Genomic DNA, 12,892 nt, shown 5'->3' with positions numbered 1-12,892 from the left:
TTTTGAGAGAGAGTCTCACTTTGTCACCCAGGCTGGAGTGCAGTGGCGTCATCTCAGATCAATGTAACCTCCACCTCCTGGGTTCAAGCAATTCTCCTGCCCTAACCTCCAGAGTAGCTGGGACTACAGGTGTGTAGCACCACAACCAGATAATTTTGGGTATTTTTAGTAGGGTTTCGCCATGTTTGCCAGGCTGGTCTCGAACTCTTGGCCTCAAGTTATCCACCCGCCTCAGCCTCCCAAAGTGCTGGGATTATAGGCATGACTCACAGCACCAGGCCTATTTTCGTTTTAGCCTATTTTATGACCACTGAAAGACACTTTTGTTATTTACAATTTTGGGATATTACTTATCATGCTGGCATGAATATTCTTCAGTATTCAGTTTTTCCCAGTGCACTGGATTATAAGGTACATCTATGAACAAGTTGGGTAGATAACACCCAACAGTTTTTCAAAGTTGCAGACCACTTAAACTCCTACCAGTGGTAGATGAGAGTTCCCATTGCTTTGTGGCTTCACCAATCCTTGGGATTAATCGGCCTTTTATTCTAACCATGCTAGTAGGTATGTAGTGATTTTAATTTTCATTTCTCTGACTATTGTTGAATTTTTCAGCAGCTTTTATATGTTTATTATTCATTTGTATAGTCTCTTATAAATTGCTGGTGTCTGTTTTTCTGTTAGATCATCACATTCCTTATGTACTCTTGATCTAAACCTTTTATTGGTTGTATATTGCATATCTGTTTTCAACTTTCCTTTTTTTAACACCTTGATAAACAATTTTTGTTGTTGTTGTTCAAAGAGAGAGACTCTCACTCTGTCACGCAGGCTGGAGTGCTGTGGCGTAATCTCAGCTTACTGCAACCTTCGCCTCCCAGGTTCAAGCTTTTCTCCTACCTCAGCCTCCCAAGTGGCTAGGATTTCAGGTGCCTGCCACCATGCCTGGCTAATTTTTGCACTTTTAGTAGAGATGGGGTTTCACCGTGTTTGCCAGGCTGGTCTGGAACTACTGACCTCAAGTGATCCACCCGCTTCAGCCTCCCAAAGTGTTGAGATTACAGGCGTGAGCCACCACTCCTAGCCTAAATTCCTAATTTTAATGCAGTCGAATATATCAGTCTCAAAGGTGATTGCTTTTTGCCCTTTAATAAGTCTTTTACTGAGGTCATAAATATACATTTTAAAACATTTTATTGTTTTTGTTTATAATGCATCTGCAGTTGATGTGTGTTGGGGTTGAGGTAAAAATAAAAGTTTTTACATATGTAGAGCATTGACTGAGTACCATTTATAGAAAAGTTCATCTCTTTTTTCTTGTTCTGCAGTCTTTGGTAGGTCAAGGTCTGTGGATTTGTGTATCTGTTTCTAGGCATATTTCTCATCTGTTGGCCTGTATTTCTCTCCTGAGCTGGTATCACATTGTCTTATTACTCTAGCTTTATGATAAATCTTGCTTTCTTGTAGAACAAATCACTCCCTTTCATTCTTTTTAAGAATACCTTGACTCTTGAGGATTGCATGAGCCCGGGAGTTTGAGGGTTGCAGTAAGCTGTTCTTGTGCCACTGCTCTATCCCGGATGACAGAACAAGACCCTATCTCTAAAAAATAATAATAATAATAATAGTAAATTATTTTTTAAACAGAGTGTCTTGACCCTTTCTGGTGCTTTATTTTTCCAAATACATTTGAGAATCTTGAGAGTTTGATTTTGATTGAATTCAGTTTATAAATCAGTTGGAGGAGAACTGACATCTTCACAGTATAGAGTCTTAACAAAAGGATCATCATCTATTCCTCTGTTTATTTGGGCATTCAGTCTCAGTATTTTAGAGTTTTCTTTGTTTTGGTTTTATTTGTCTTTATTTAGATGTTTTAAAATTTAAAATAATTTAGATTTCAAATATTTAAAAGCAGAATCCAAAAATACCACCAGTCTTCTAGGTTAGCGGTTATTTTTGGATTCTGCTTTTAAATATTTCATCTTTCGCTTCTGATAATACAGAAATAAAGTTGCTTTTTGAATACTGACTTGTATTCATTAATGCTGTAAAGTCCCCTTATTTGAATAACTTTTGATTTTTTTTTGCATATACTGTCACATTTTTAAATAATTACAATTTTATTTATTCTTTTTCGAGTCTCTGGGACTCTTAATACAGTGTTGAGCAGAAGTGATATGATGGTGTGTATTCTTGTTTTGTTCTTCTGAAAGGAAAAAACATCAGCAAGTCATTGAGAGTATAATGTTTGTTGATTTGTTGTGTGTGTGTAAGCTCTTATTACGTTAAGTTTACTAAGAAATTTTTATCCTGTATGGATGATCAGTTTTATCAACTGTCTTCTGCTTCTGATGAGATTATAGTATGACTTCTTTAGTTGGTACATGTATTCAGTTACACTGATGTTTCAAATATTAAATAAATTTTTATTCTTGGAGTAAACCTAACTTGCTAGCATTCAATTTGCCATTATTTTGGTTTTTTTTAATTTTCGTATTTATTTACTTTTCTTCAGATGTCCTTGTAAAATTTAGACATCAAGGTCTTCTAGGTTCTGAAAACAAATTGAGAGTTTTATGGTTTTTTTCCTTTTCTCTAAAAGAGGTCTTTAAAAAATAATAATAATAAGGGTTTTTTTCTCCAAAAATGTCCCATCAGACATTTTTTGGAGAAAATACTCTTATTATTATTATTATTATTATTATTTAAGATCTCTTTTAGAGAAAAGGAAAAATCTGTGTCTGATGGGATGCTTATGGGTTCTTTTATTATTTTTTTCTCATTTGCCTCTGTATGCCTAGTTATTTTAATTGTGCACTGGAAATTCTATTTACAAAATTCTTTGTAGATAAAAATTTGAAGCTTGGGATGAGATTAGCTTTTATCAGCAAGGATTTAATGTTCCTTTCTGCCAGGAAAAGAGGCCCCAAACTTTACACTCACCTCCCTAGATGTCTGTCATTCCCTAACCCATTAACTTGTAATTCTTTGTTATCTCCATGGTATCTTCAGACTACTTTTCTAGCTATCCACAGTGGGTTGGTTGGACCAGATGACCTAGGGAATCAGCAGAAGTCACTCTCATTTTCTAGAGTTTTAAATGTGTACTTTTTCTTTTGCTTTTCTGTCTCATGTCATCTAAACTACTGGAACCTAGAGAGTATGCATTATTCATTCTAAATGCATAATAGTGTGTCTTTTGTTTTTGTTGTTTTTTCCTACAACTTTTATACTTTATTAGGTGATTTTATTTATTTAACTGAAAGTTTGTCATTTCTGATATTTCTTAACACAGAAAAGCCAATTTGTTCATTAATTTTGGTTTTGTTTAAATAAGTTTGTAACCTTTGCTGACCTCACAACTTATGTTTCGGTAGAGAAAAACAAAGCTAAACAGTATTCAGGCATTTGGGCTTAGGAGAGAGAATAGTGAGTTGTTATTCTTTTTAAAGCAAGCTGAAATTGTTTTAAATGTAATGCTCTACAGGGTCTGTTTTAAACCCACACTCTTTTTTTTTACAGAATGCTTTGGATAAACAGGAAGAATTGACACCTCTTGGAGTCCACTTGGCACGATTACCCGTTGAGCCACATATAGGAAAAATGATTCTTTTTGGAGCTCTGTTCTGCTGCTTAGACCCAGTACTCACTATTGCTGCTAGTCTCAGTTTCAAAGATCCATTTGTCATTCCATTGGTAAGAAAAATGGAAATAAAACTTAGTTATTTTAGATATGAACAGGAGTTGCTTAGATATATTTTTTAGTAACGTTTTATTAGAATGCTGTTCTCTGTTGTAGCATCAGAGCAATTTAAATTGCCTATGTCTACTGTTTTTTAAGGGAAAAGAAAAGATTGCAGATGCAAGAAGAAAGGAATTGGCAAAGGATACTAGAAGTGATCACTTAACAGTTGTGAATGCATTTAAGGTAAAAAAAAAATACCTTGTTCTGGATTATGACAGTTTATACAAGTGAAATGCAAATAATAGAATAAGAGCATATTTAACCTTTTGAAATCTATATTATCATAAAGCCGGGCATGGTGGCTTACGCCTGTAATTCTAGCACTTTGGGAGGCTGAGGGAGGTGGATCACCTAAGGTCAGGAGATCGAGACCAGGCTAGCTAACATGGCAAAACCCTGTCTCTACTATAAATAGAAAAATTAGTGGGCATGGTGACGGGTGCCTGTAATCCCAGCCATTCGGAGGCTGAGGTAGAAGAATAGCTTGAACCTTGGGTGCGTGGAGGTTGCATTGAGCTGAAATCATGCCACTGCACTCCAGCCTGGGTAACAGTGAGACTCCATCTCTAAAGAAACAGAAAAACAAAAGCTGTATTATCATAAGTATCAGGAGTAAATTGCTGAGAATGTTTAAATTTAGTGAAGTTATAATTCATTTTCAATTTTGTAATAGCTCATTGCATTTACCCTTTTGGGGAAATAGTGGTTTTTGGTAACAATGAACAAATGGTTTATTTTAAAATTTTGTATTTAATAATTTCCTTGTCTCTTTGGCTTATTAACACTCCTGACAGTCTCTTTATTATTAATAAGCTACCCTGTATTCAGATTTAGCATGTAATAGAGGATCATAATCATCTACATAATTAAGATTAGGGAGACATTTTCTGCTCCCACAAGCCAGGTGTATAGGTGTACATTTATCACCTATCTTGGTAAAATTTAAATGTAATTTGGTTTTTAGAGGCAGTATCTTTTTTCTCTAGCTCTACATTCTGTTTCGTATGGCATATTATGGGAAAGTTCATGTTTTTTTCTTTGAGCTTAGTCACCTTGTCTTTCCTTTTTCCCCATTTCCCTCCCCTAAAGAAAAGCAAACTGTAACGAAAATTTGTGAATTTGAAAATCTGTAATAGCATTTAAGTCAGTTTGATAGTGTGCTCTTTTTGATTAGTGTATTATGTACAGTTTGGATGCCATTTTGTGTAAAATACATAAATAATATATTACTGTATATACTTAATTGTATAAAGCTTTGGAACTTTAGTGGCAGTTATCTCTTAAGGACTAGGATCATGGGAAGCATATGTGTTTTTAGTTTTTCAATTATAAAATTCTTTGAATTTTTTACAAAGAAAAATATTAGAAAAAGGTTAAGCTTTCACTAAAAGAGGGAAACCAACAGTAATCTTGGTCTTGGGGAACAAATAGATTCTTCATTTCTTTGCCCTATAGGGCTGGGAAGAAGCTAGGCGACGTGGTTTCAGATACGAAAAGGATTATTGCTGGGAATATTTTCTGTCTTCAAACACACTGCAGGTAATGGTGAATGTTTTGCAATAACTATCATATATGCTAGATTAGAGAATATATGTATCCATTTTGTACAGTTAGATCTATAGCAAAAAGTCAAATAGATAGAAATTGTGAATATTTGTATATCCACACAAAATAATCAACTTAAATCAACTGCAACAGAACAAGTAAAGGTGTATAACAACATAAGAAAAACCTAACGGCAGAGAAAAGAAACCCCAGTTCGAGTATAACAGCAAAGCACAGTAAGATTCAATTTCTGTTCCTATTCCCACATTCTGGTTGCCATTTTGATTATTTCAACTGAGAATTTTCGCTAACACTCCTAAAATCTGTTGAAAAGTATCCAATAGGATGGCTATCTGTAAGTTTTCTGGTTTAGTATAGTGAAACACTGCAGGCAAGAATTTGTAAAACAGAACAAAATAAAGAGGGCATGCCATCACATTTCAGACTACACTGAACTAGAGATTTGAAGCCAATGGGAATAGAAATATCCTCATATTCTGCCAGTACACATACACTCCAGCTATGTGACATGAACCCTGATACTGGACCTTTAACAAATCTACAAAGTAGTAAACAAAAAAATCTAAGATACCAAATCAGAAGTGCCCAGTCACTAGCAAAATGGAAAAAAAAGGATCACCACAATTCTGAAAGAAAAGAAAAAAAAAAAGAATGGAATACTGTGTTTCAATAGAAAACACCTTACAACTGTTTCATAATACGGAATAGCTAATAAGAATGTGAATTCAGCAAAACAAAGGTTAGAAAATAAACCAATAGAGTGAATGAAAAGACTCCTGAGCTAAGAAAACAAATTGAAGATCAAAAGAAAATCACAAAAAATAGAATGGACCTTCCTTAAAAACACATTATTGCCATGGGAAAAAAGCTTGAAGTAATCAGTTCATGGATGTACCTGAAAAAAGAAGAAAATAAAGCAGTAAGTAAAATTTTAAAGACAACAAGATAGGACTGACCCATCACGAGAACAGTAGATATTAGTGTCTGCATAGAAATCCTGTGTAATTGAATGTTTATTTAGAGACATATATAAAAAAATTTCTTTCAAACGGAAAAAATGAAATGAGCAGAAGTATGAAAAGGTAACTGAATCGAAGTGTTTGAGAATGTCATGTCCTGTCAGGATATGAATTCAAGTATAAAGAAAAACAAGCATTCAACAACATGCTCAAGAAATACTATACCCCTGAGCTCTTCTTGAAATGCCCATCAATGGTGAGATGCTGTTAATTAAAAGGGAGACCACAGTGGAGATTTCAAGAATGGAAAGTGCATGCTAAATCAGTTGGTTGAATACTTTAGAATTATTTAAATATAGAGCTAATAAAATGGTGGTAGGAATTATACGTGCAAAATAGAATGTAAAGATTATTATCCTGAACAATATAAAATAATGGCAGTAAAAACCAGGAGATGTCTAAAAAAGTTAGGTGTAATGAAAATTAGGTGAGGAAACCAAAGTCACGTCTTTCATACAAGGGATATATACTTAAATATAACCAACTTTATGTTGCATAATATCTAATAGGATTTCCTTAGGAAATGTTTCTTGTGGTTATGAAAATTTAAGATTCATATGGTCGTTCACTTTCATTTCTATTTAACTTTACTTTAAATTGAACTAAAGTTAATAGCTATTATTTTATTAATAAAATTAATTATTTCTGTATTATGATTCCATTACTAGGATACATTTCTTCTATCAGTATATATGCTTAGTGGGTGTCTGCAATCTTGTTTGCAGACAAGATTGGAGTAATCCTTATGGAGTATTACTCCAAATGGAGTAATCCTTAAACATCAGTGGTTATTCCTTACAGCATGCAAACTTTTTCTGTGAACAGTCAGGTAATATTTTAGGCGTACAGGCCATATGATCTCAATTACAAGTTATGACCTCTGCCATTGCAGTGCAAAAAGAGCCACATGTAGATGAATGGGTATGGCTCCAGTGTTCCAGTAAAATTTTATTGACAAAAACAGCTTTTGTAGTTTGCCAACCCTACTTTAAGACACGTTTGCAAAAGTGTTTGCATAAAGCAGGGATAGCTTACAAGTCAATTTATTTATTAGTGTATATTTGATATCCGCAATGTGTGAGAGGTATTCTAGTTCTATTTGCTACTCCTCCCTAGATGCTGCATAATATGAAAGGACAGTTTGCTGAGCATCTTCTTGGAGCTGGATTTGTAAGCAGTAGAAATCCTAAAGATCCAGAATCTAATATAAATTCAGGTAAAGCAGAAAACACAGTGTAAATAAGTATCTTTTGTCTGTTGTATCAGTATTTTACTTTTTTCCTTCTACCTTCTCACCCCCCATAGATAATGAGAAGATAATTAAAGCTGTCATCTGTGCCGGTTTATATCCCAAAGTTGCTAAAATTCGACTAAATTTGGGTAAAAAAAGAAAAATGTAAGCATTGAAGATTATTATGAATTACTTGTAATTCTCTCCTTAAACTTTTGAAATCCTCTTATGTAACCAGGCTTATATTATAAATGTGTTCTTTTATGTTGGCTATATTCTTATCCTTTTAATCATTTCAAAGAAGGTAAACTGTGTTCAACCGTGGTATTATTTTCCCTCACAACACATCCTGGAATTGTTTCTCTGATCACCCATTATTCACAAAGAACGCTACAACATGATACCAATGTAGATATTAGAAAAGCCAGCCTGCTAATAAATACCAGTGCCTGGATAGAGATTGCTTAGAGTAGATTTTGTTTCAGAAATTTTTTCCTCTTATAAAATGGATAACTTAGCTCTTTGAATAAAATTGTAATTTCACAATTTTGAGAAGTAAAGTATAATAATGTATATACAGGTAGTCTTTAGTAGTAAGTGGAGACAACAGTGAAGATGAGCTAGAATGAGCTCATTCTAGCTAAAGGATACAGAGAAACTCAGAGTCACAAATGACCAATAGTATGATTGCTACTATTTTGGAAGGCACTCTGGATTAGAATTATGTATTGAGTCATTAAAATAGTCACTGACCCAGTGCATGGATGAGTGAGTTTTTAATTTGATAGATGTGTCTTAAGGAAGTAATTTCAAATGTTTTCTAACAGCTATATTGTAAACAATATAGATCTTTAGTAGCAATGGAGAAATTGCAGTTTTATAATGCTATAATGCATCTCCATAGGTGGGCATTAAAATTTATGGTGTAGTACCATGTAAAATATTTAAACTGATGTTAAATGAAAGTTGGCATTCTGTGATTATGAACAGGAAAAAAAATAGACTTTAAAGATAGACCAAAGTGCAGACATTGTTCTTGGGCAATGGTTGGCAACTGGGGTGATTTTGCCCCCAAAGGGGACATTTGGCAGTGTCTAGAGATACTTGTGGTTGTTATAACAGTGTGTCAATAGTACTAAAGTCAAGAAACCCTATTCCAAGTACACAGGTAATGGGTAACTGATTAATTGTAATCATTGTGGTTGTATTAACGTTTTAAGTGATCTAAGTAACTTTTTCAAAATCAGTATTTGGCCATTTTTTTTTTTTTTTAATGTGTACCTAACTTTACAGGTAGCTTAACACAGAGTCTCTGAAATTCATTTTATTTTCCTCCCTGCCATCCTGGGAGGGCTTTATGAAAAAATGTAGTTTTCTTTGGACTGATGCTTTGTTTTGGTCCAGACTAGGAGTCAGCAAATTTTGACCTATAGGCCAAAAACTTGTTTTTGTACATTTTTTTTGTTGAAACACATGCATGCCCATTTCTTTTTTCATGTTGTCTATTCTGCTTTCCTTCTACACAAGCAGAGTTAAATGTTTGTGACAGAAATTATAGAGCCCCAAATATAGACCCTAAAATATTAACTATCTGGTTCTGTATGGAAATTTGTTGGGCCAGGACAGTGGCTCACTCCTGTAATCCTAGCACTTTAGGAAGCTGAGGCTGGCAGATCACTTGAGCCCAGGAGGCAGAGGTTGCAGTGAGTCAGGATTGCACCACTGTATAGTGAGAGGAGATCATGCTACTGCAGTCCAGCCTGTCTCAAAAAAAAAAAAAAAAAAAAAATTGCCAGCTTTTGCTCTAGATATGCAGGGTTGCAAGATGGCATTGGTAAATTGACTTGAAGTGAGAAAAAATAATTTCTGGTTTATTTATTTATATATGCATATTCTAAGTATTCATAACTGATTCATGATTTTGGTACAAGTATTATGAATTCTTAGAACTTCAAAAGTGGCCAGGCATGGTGGCTCACACCTATAATCCTAGCACTTTGGGAGGCTGAGGTGGGTGGATCACCTGAGGTCAGGACTTTGAGACCAGCCTGGCCAACCTGGTGAAACCCCATCGCTACTAAAAATGCAAGAATTAGCCAGGCATGGTGGTAATGCATATCTGTAATCCCAGCTGCCTGGGAGGCTGAGGTAAGAGAATCTCTGGAACCTCAGAGGCGGAGGCTGTAGTGAGCTGAGATGAGGCCACTGCACTCCAGTCTGCAGTCTGGGTGACAGAGGGAGACTCCGCTCAAAAAAAAAAAAAAAAAAAAAAAAAAAAAAAAAAAAAAAAAAAAAAAAAAAAAAAAAAAAAAAAAAAAAAAAAAAAAAAAAAAAAAAAAAAAACAGAAGCCGCTCAAAAAAAAAAAAACAACTTCAAAAGAGACACTCCTAAAAACAAATAGGAAACATTAGTGAATTATTAGCTTTTATGCTTTTATTTAATATAGGTAATTAACTATTTAAAATAAATTATTAAACATCTCCCTGTTGAATAATATTAAAGACTTTTATGAATTGAGATAAAATGTATATGACTATTCAAAAAAAAAAAAAAGACCTAGGACTTGTGAGATTGAATTAGAACTGTCAACATGAATTTAAACAGAATTCTTAACTTTTATTTTTTATTCATCTGTAAAATTTTTAAGTCGAAATTTTACAGAGTTATTTTGTAAATCAAGGGCTATTTATCTATATCATGATTGTCATAGTAAAATGTATAGATTCTTCTCTTGGTATGAATCACTTAAGTTACTTTATATATTGTTTTGTTATTTATTCTTCAGTGGTATAGTGTACGTTAACATTATTAAGGAAAATAATATTCTGTCAGTTTTCTCATATATTGAGTAATTATAACTGCAAGAAGATTAGTTACATGATTTAAAGTATTCATACTTGATAGCATTTTTTCATATATTTTTAAGAAAATTATGCTCTGTCCTCAAGTATAAATTTTTTTTTTTTGCAAAAATAAGCTGAATTATTCTCTGGAGTTTTTTTTTTATATTCCGGGATTTGTTTGGATTTTACCAAGCCCTTCTATCAGTTTTTTAAGTAGTGTAAAAAAAAATTCTCTGGGAGACTTCTTTTTAACAAACTGCATTTTAATTCTTTTAAAGGGTAAAAGTTTACACAAAAACCGATGGACTGGTTGCTGTTCATCCTAAATCTGTTAATGTGGAGCAAACAGACTTTCACTACAACTGGCTTATCTATCACCTAAAGATGAGAACAAGCAGTGTAAGTGAACATTTAAAATAATTAAGGATCTGATTATCAGTCTCATTGTATTTTTATGATTGTATAGTTTTAACAATTACATACAAAATTTTTCTTTTTTGTTGCCTCTTACTCCTGTGACATGAGTAACTTTTTCCCTCAAACAACTTAATACTTTTTATTTTCAGGTCTGTAATGATGGATCTTTGTATTTTAATTAGGACACTTACTTGATTTGCATGATTTTCTTTCAGAACTTGCTTTCAAGAAATATTTGTATATTTTATAGGGTACAGGAGTTTATATTGTGTAGTGAATATTGTTAGCATGTCAGTATACCTTATAAGTATTGTTCAGCATATGGAGATTCTGTTTATATTTTTTTCTTTAGAACAATAGTTTGAGATGATTTATAAAAAACTGTAAAAATAACCAGCTACATTAGTGTTTTGGTTTTGTCACTCAGAAAATACCTTGTTCAAAGAGTAGTGCTTAGTTTGAAGCAAAAATAGAAGATACTTATGATCTCTGAATAAAGAAGATGGCTCATTTAAAATGGTATTTCTTACAAATTAATCTCTGTAATACAATAGCAGGTGAATAAATATTTTAGAAGGGAGGTAATCATTAATTAATATGGTTGAATTTATGTAGTCATCTTTTCAGACTCCAGAGAGTATTAATTCACTTAATTTTTGTTACAGATATACTTGTATGACTGCACAGAGATTTCCCCATACTGTCTCTTGTTCTTTGGAGGTGATATTTCCATCCAGAAGGATAATGATCAGGAAACTATTGCTGTAGATGAGTGGATTATATTTCAGTCTCCAGCAAGAATTGCCCATCTTGTTAAGGTGACTGACTTTATGGAATTATCTTTAATCTACATGTTAGCATGTGGTCATGTGGTTTGGTTCCAAATGTTTATATATATTAACATTTCTTGCTGTATTTCAGCAGGGCAAATAATTTTGAAAAAAATGATTCCTGGTTTTTCTGAATTGTTTTTAGAGATGGTAACAAACCAGCCATTCTGAATGGCTCAGTGTGATTGCAGTGTGAATTTTAATTGCACTTCAGTTCACTTACAACCACACTTTAGTTGATTGCTCACTAAATATTTTAGCTTTTGAGCCATTGCTTGTGAAACTCCATGTATCAGGTAAATCAGTTTCATTTATTATGTTATTTGATAATATATCTGCCTCTGTTGAACATGTGTAATTTTTTCAACCTTAGGAATTAAGAAAGGAACTAGATATTCTTCTGCAAGAGAAAATTGAAAGTCCTCATCCTGTAGACTGGAATGACACTAAATCCAGAGACTGTGCAGTACTGTCAGCTATTATAGACTTGATCAAAACACAGGAAAAGGCAACTCCCAGGAACTTTCCACCACGATTCCAGGATGGATATTACAGCTGACGACTTTTCAGGGGTGGTCTGAAAAGCCAATTTGACAGCCATTCTCCATCATAGTTTAAATTTTGGCTGGATGCCAAACACTGGGACGTGACCAGTTTTCATGTGTAAGATAGAAACCTTCAGTAGGTAGTAAAGACAACGTGCATGACTTGATGTTATATGGAGCTATTTTATATATATACTTAAATAGACTATAAAAGCAATATGTTCTCTGATCATATACTCTACTGTGGTCATGCCCACTCTTTGGGAGTATATATTCCCTTTATATATATTGAGTATTGTACCACTTGAGAAATTCCTTTGTTCTGTTGTACACAATTAATCTTTTTGCTCATAATGACTGATGATACCACCAGTAAAAATAGAATGTTCAGCCAGAAAGCAGTGTCAAGTAAGAATTTGAACACAGCCACATTTTTTTAAGTGAAACTTCTATCGGAAGTAAATTAATTTGTTGTAATAAAGCCCAGTATTTAATAAAATGTAGCATGTTAAATCTCAGCCAACTTCTTGGATTGGTTTCTACATTTCCATCTTTGGCTTGGTTGATTTGATATTTTTACTATTTTTAAAACTTGTACCCTTTTTGCATCACCCTGTGCAGCATAATACAGCAGTTGAGAGCATGAGTCTCTCAATGGAGAGCAGTTCCAGTCTCAGGTCTGTCACTTA

General features: G+C 33.6%; 1 protein-coding gene across 1 annotated transcript in view; it reads left to right on the top strand.

Moving 5' to 3' along the window:
• DHX36 (DEAH-box helicase 36) overlaps positions 1 to 12,892 on the top strand; it is a 48,794-nt gene extending 35,902 nt beyond the window's left edge. Inside the window, 8 exon segments of the mRNA XM_017522904.2 lie at positions 3,529 to 3,702; positions 3,848 to 3,934; positions 5,207 to 5,290; positions 7,453 to 7,552; positions 7,642 to 7,732; positions 10,690 to 10,810; positions 11,494 to 11,646; positions 12,032 to 12,892. Of these exon segments, the coding sequence (XP_017378393.1) occupies positions 3,529 to 3,702; positions 3,848 to 3,934; positions 5,207 to 5,290; positions 7,453 to 7,552; positions 7,642 to 7,732; positions 10,690 to 10,810; positions 11,494 to 11,646; positions 12,032 to 12,217 (996 nt within the window). The 3' untranslated portion in view covers positions 12,218 to 12,892.

This window comes from Cebus imitator, unplaced genomic scaffold, assembly GCF_001604975.1.
Source record: "Cebus imitator isolate Cc_AM_T3 unplaced genomic scaffold, Cebus_imitator-1.0 Scaffold25, whole genome shotgun sequence".
Classification (NCBI taxonomy): Eukaryota; Metazoa; Chordata; class Mammalia; order Primates; family Cebidae; genus Cebus; species Cebus imitator.
The sequence above is the reverse complement of the archived record's forward strand: the minus strand, read 5'-3'. Positions and strand labels throughout refer to the sequence as shown.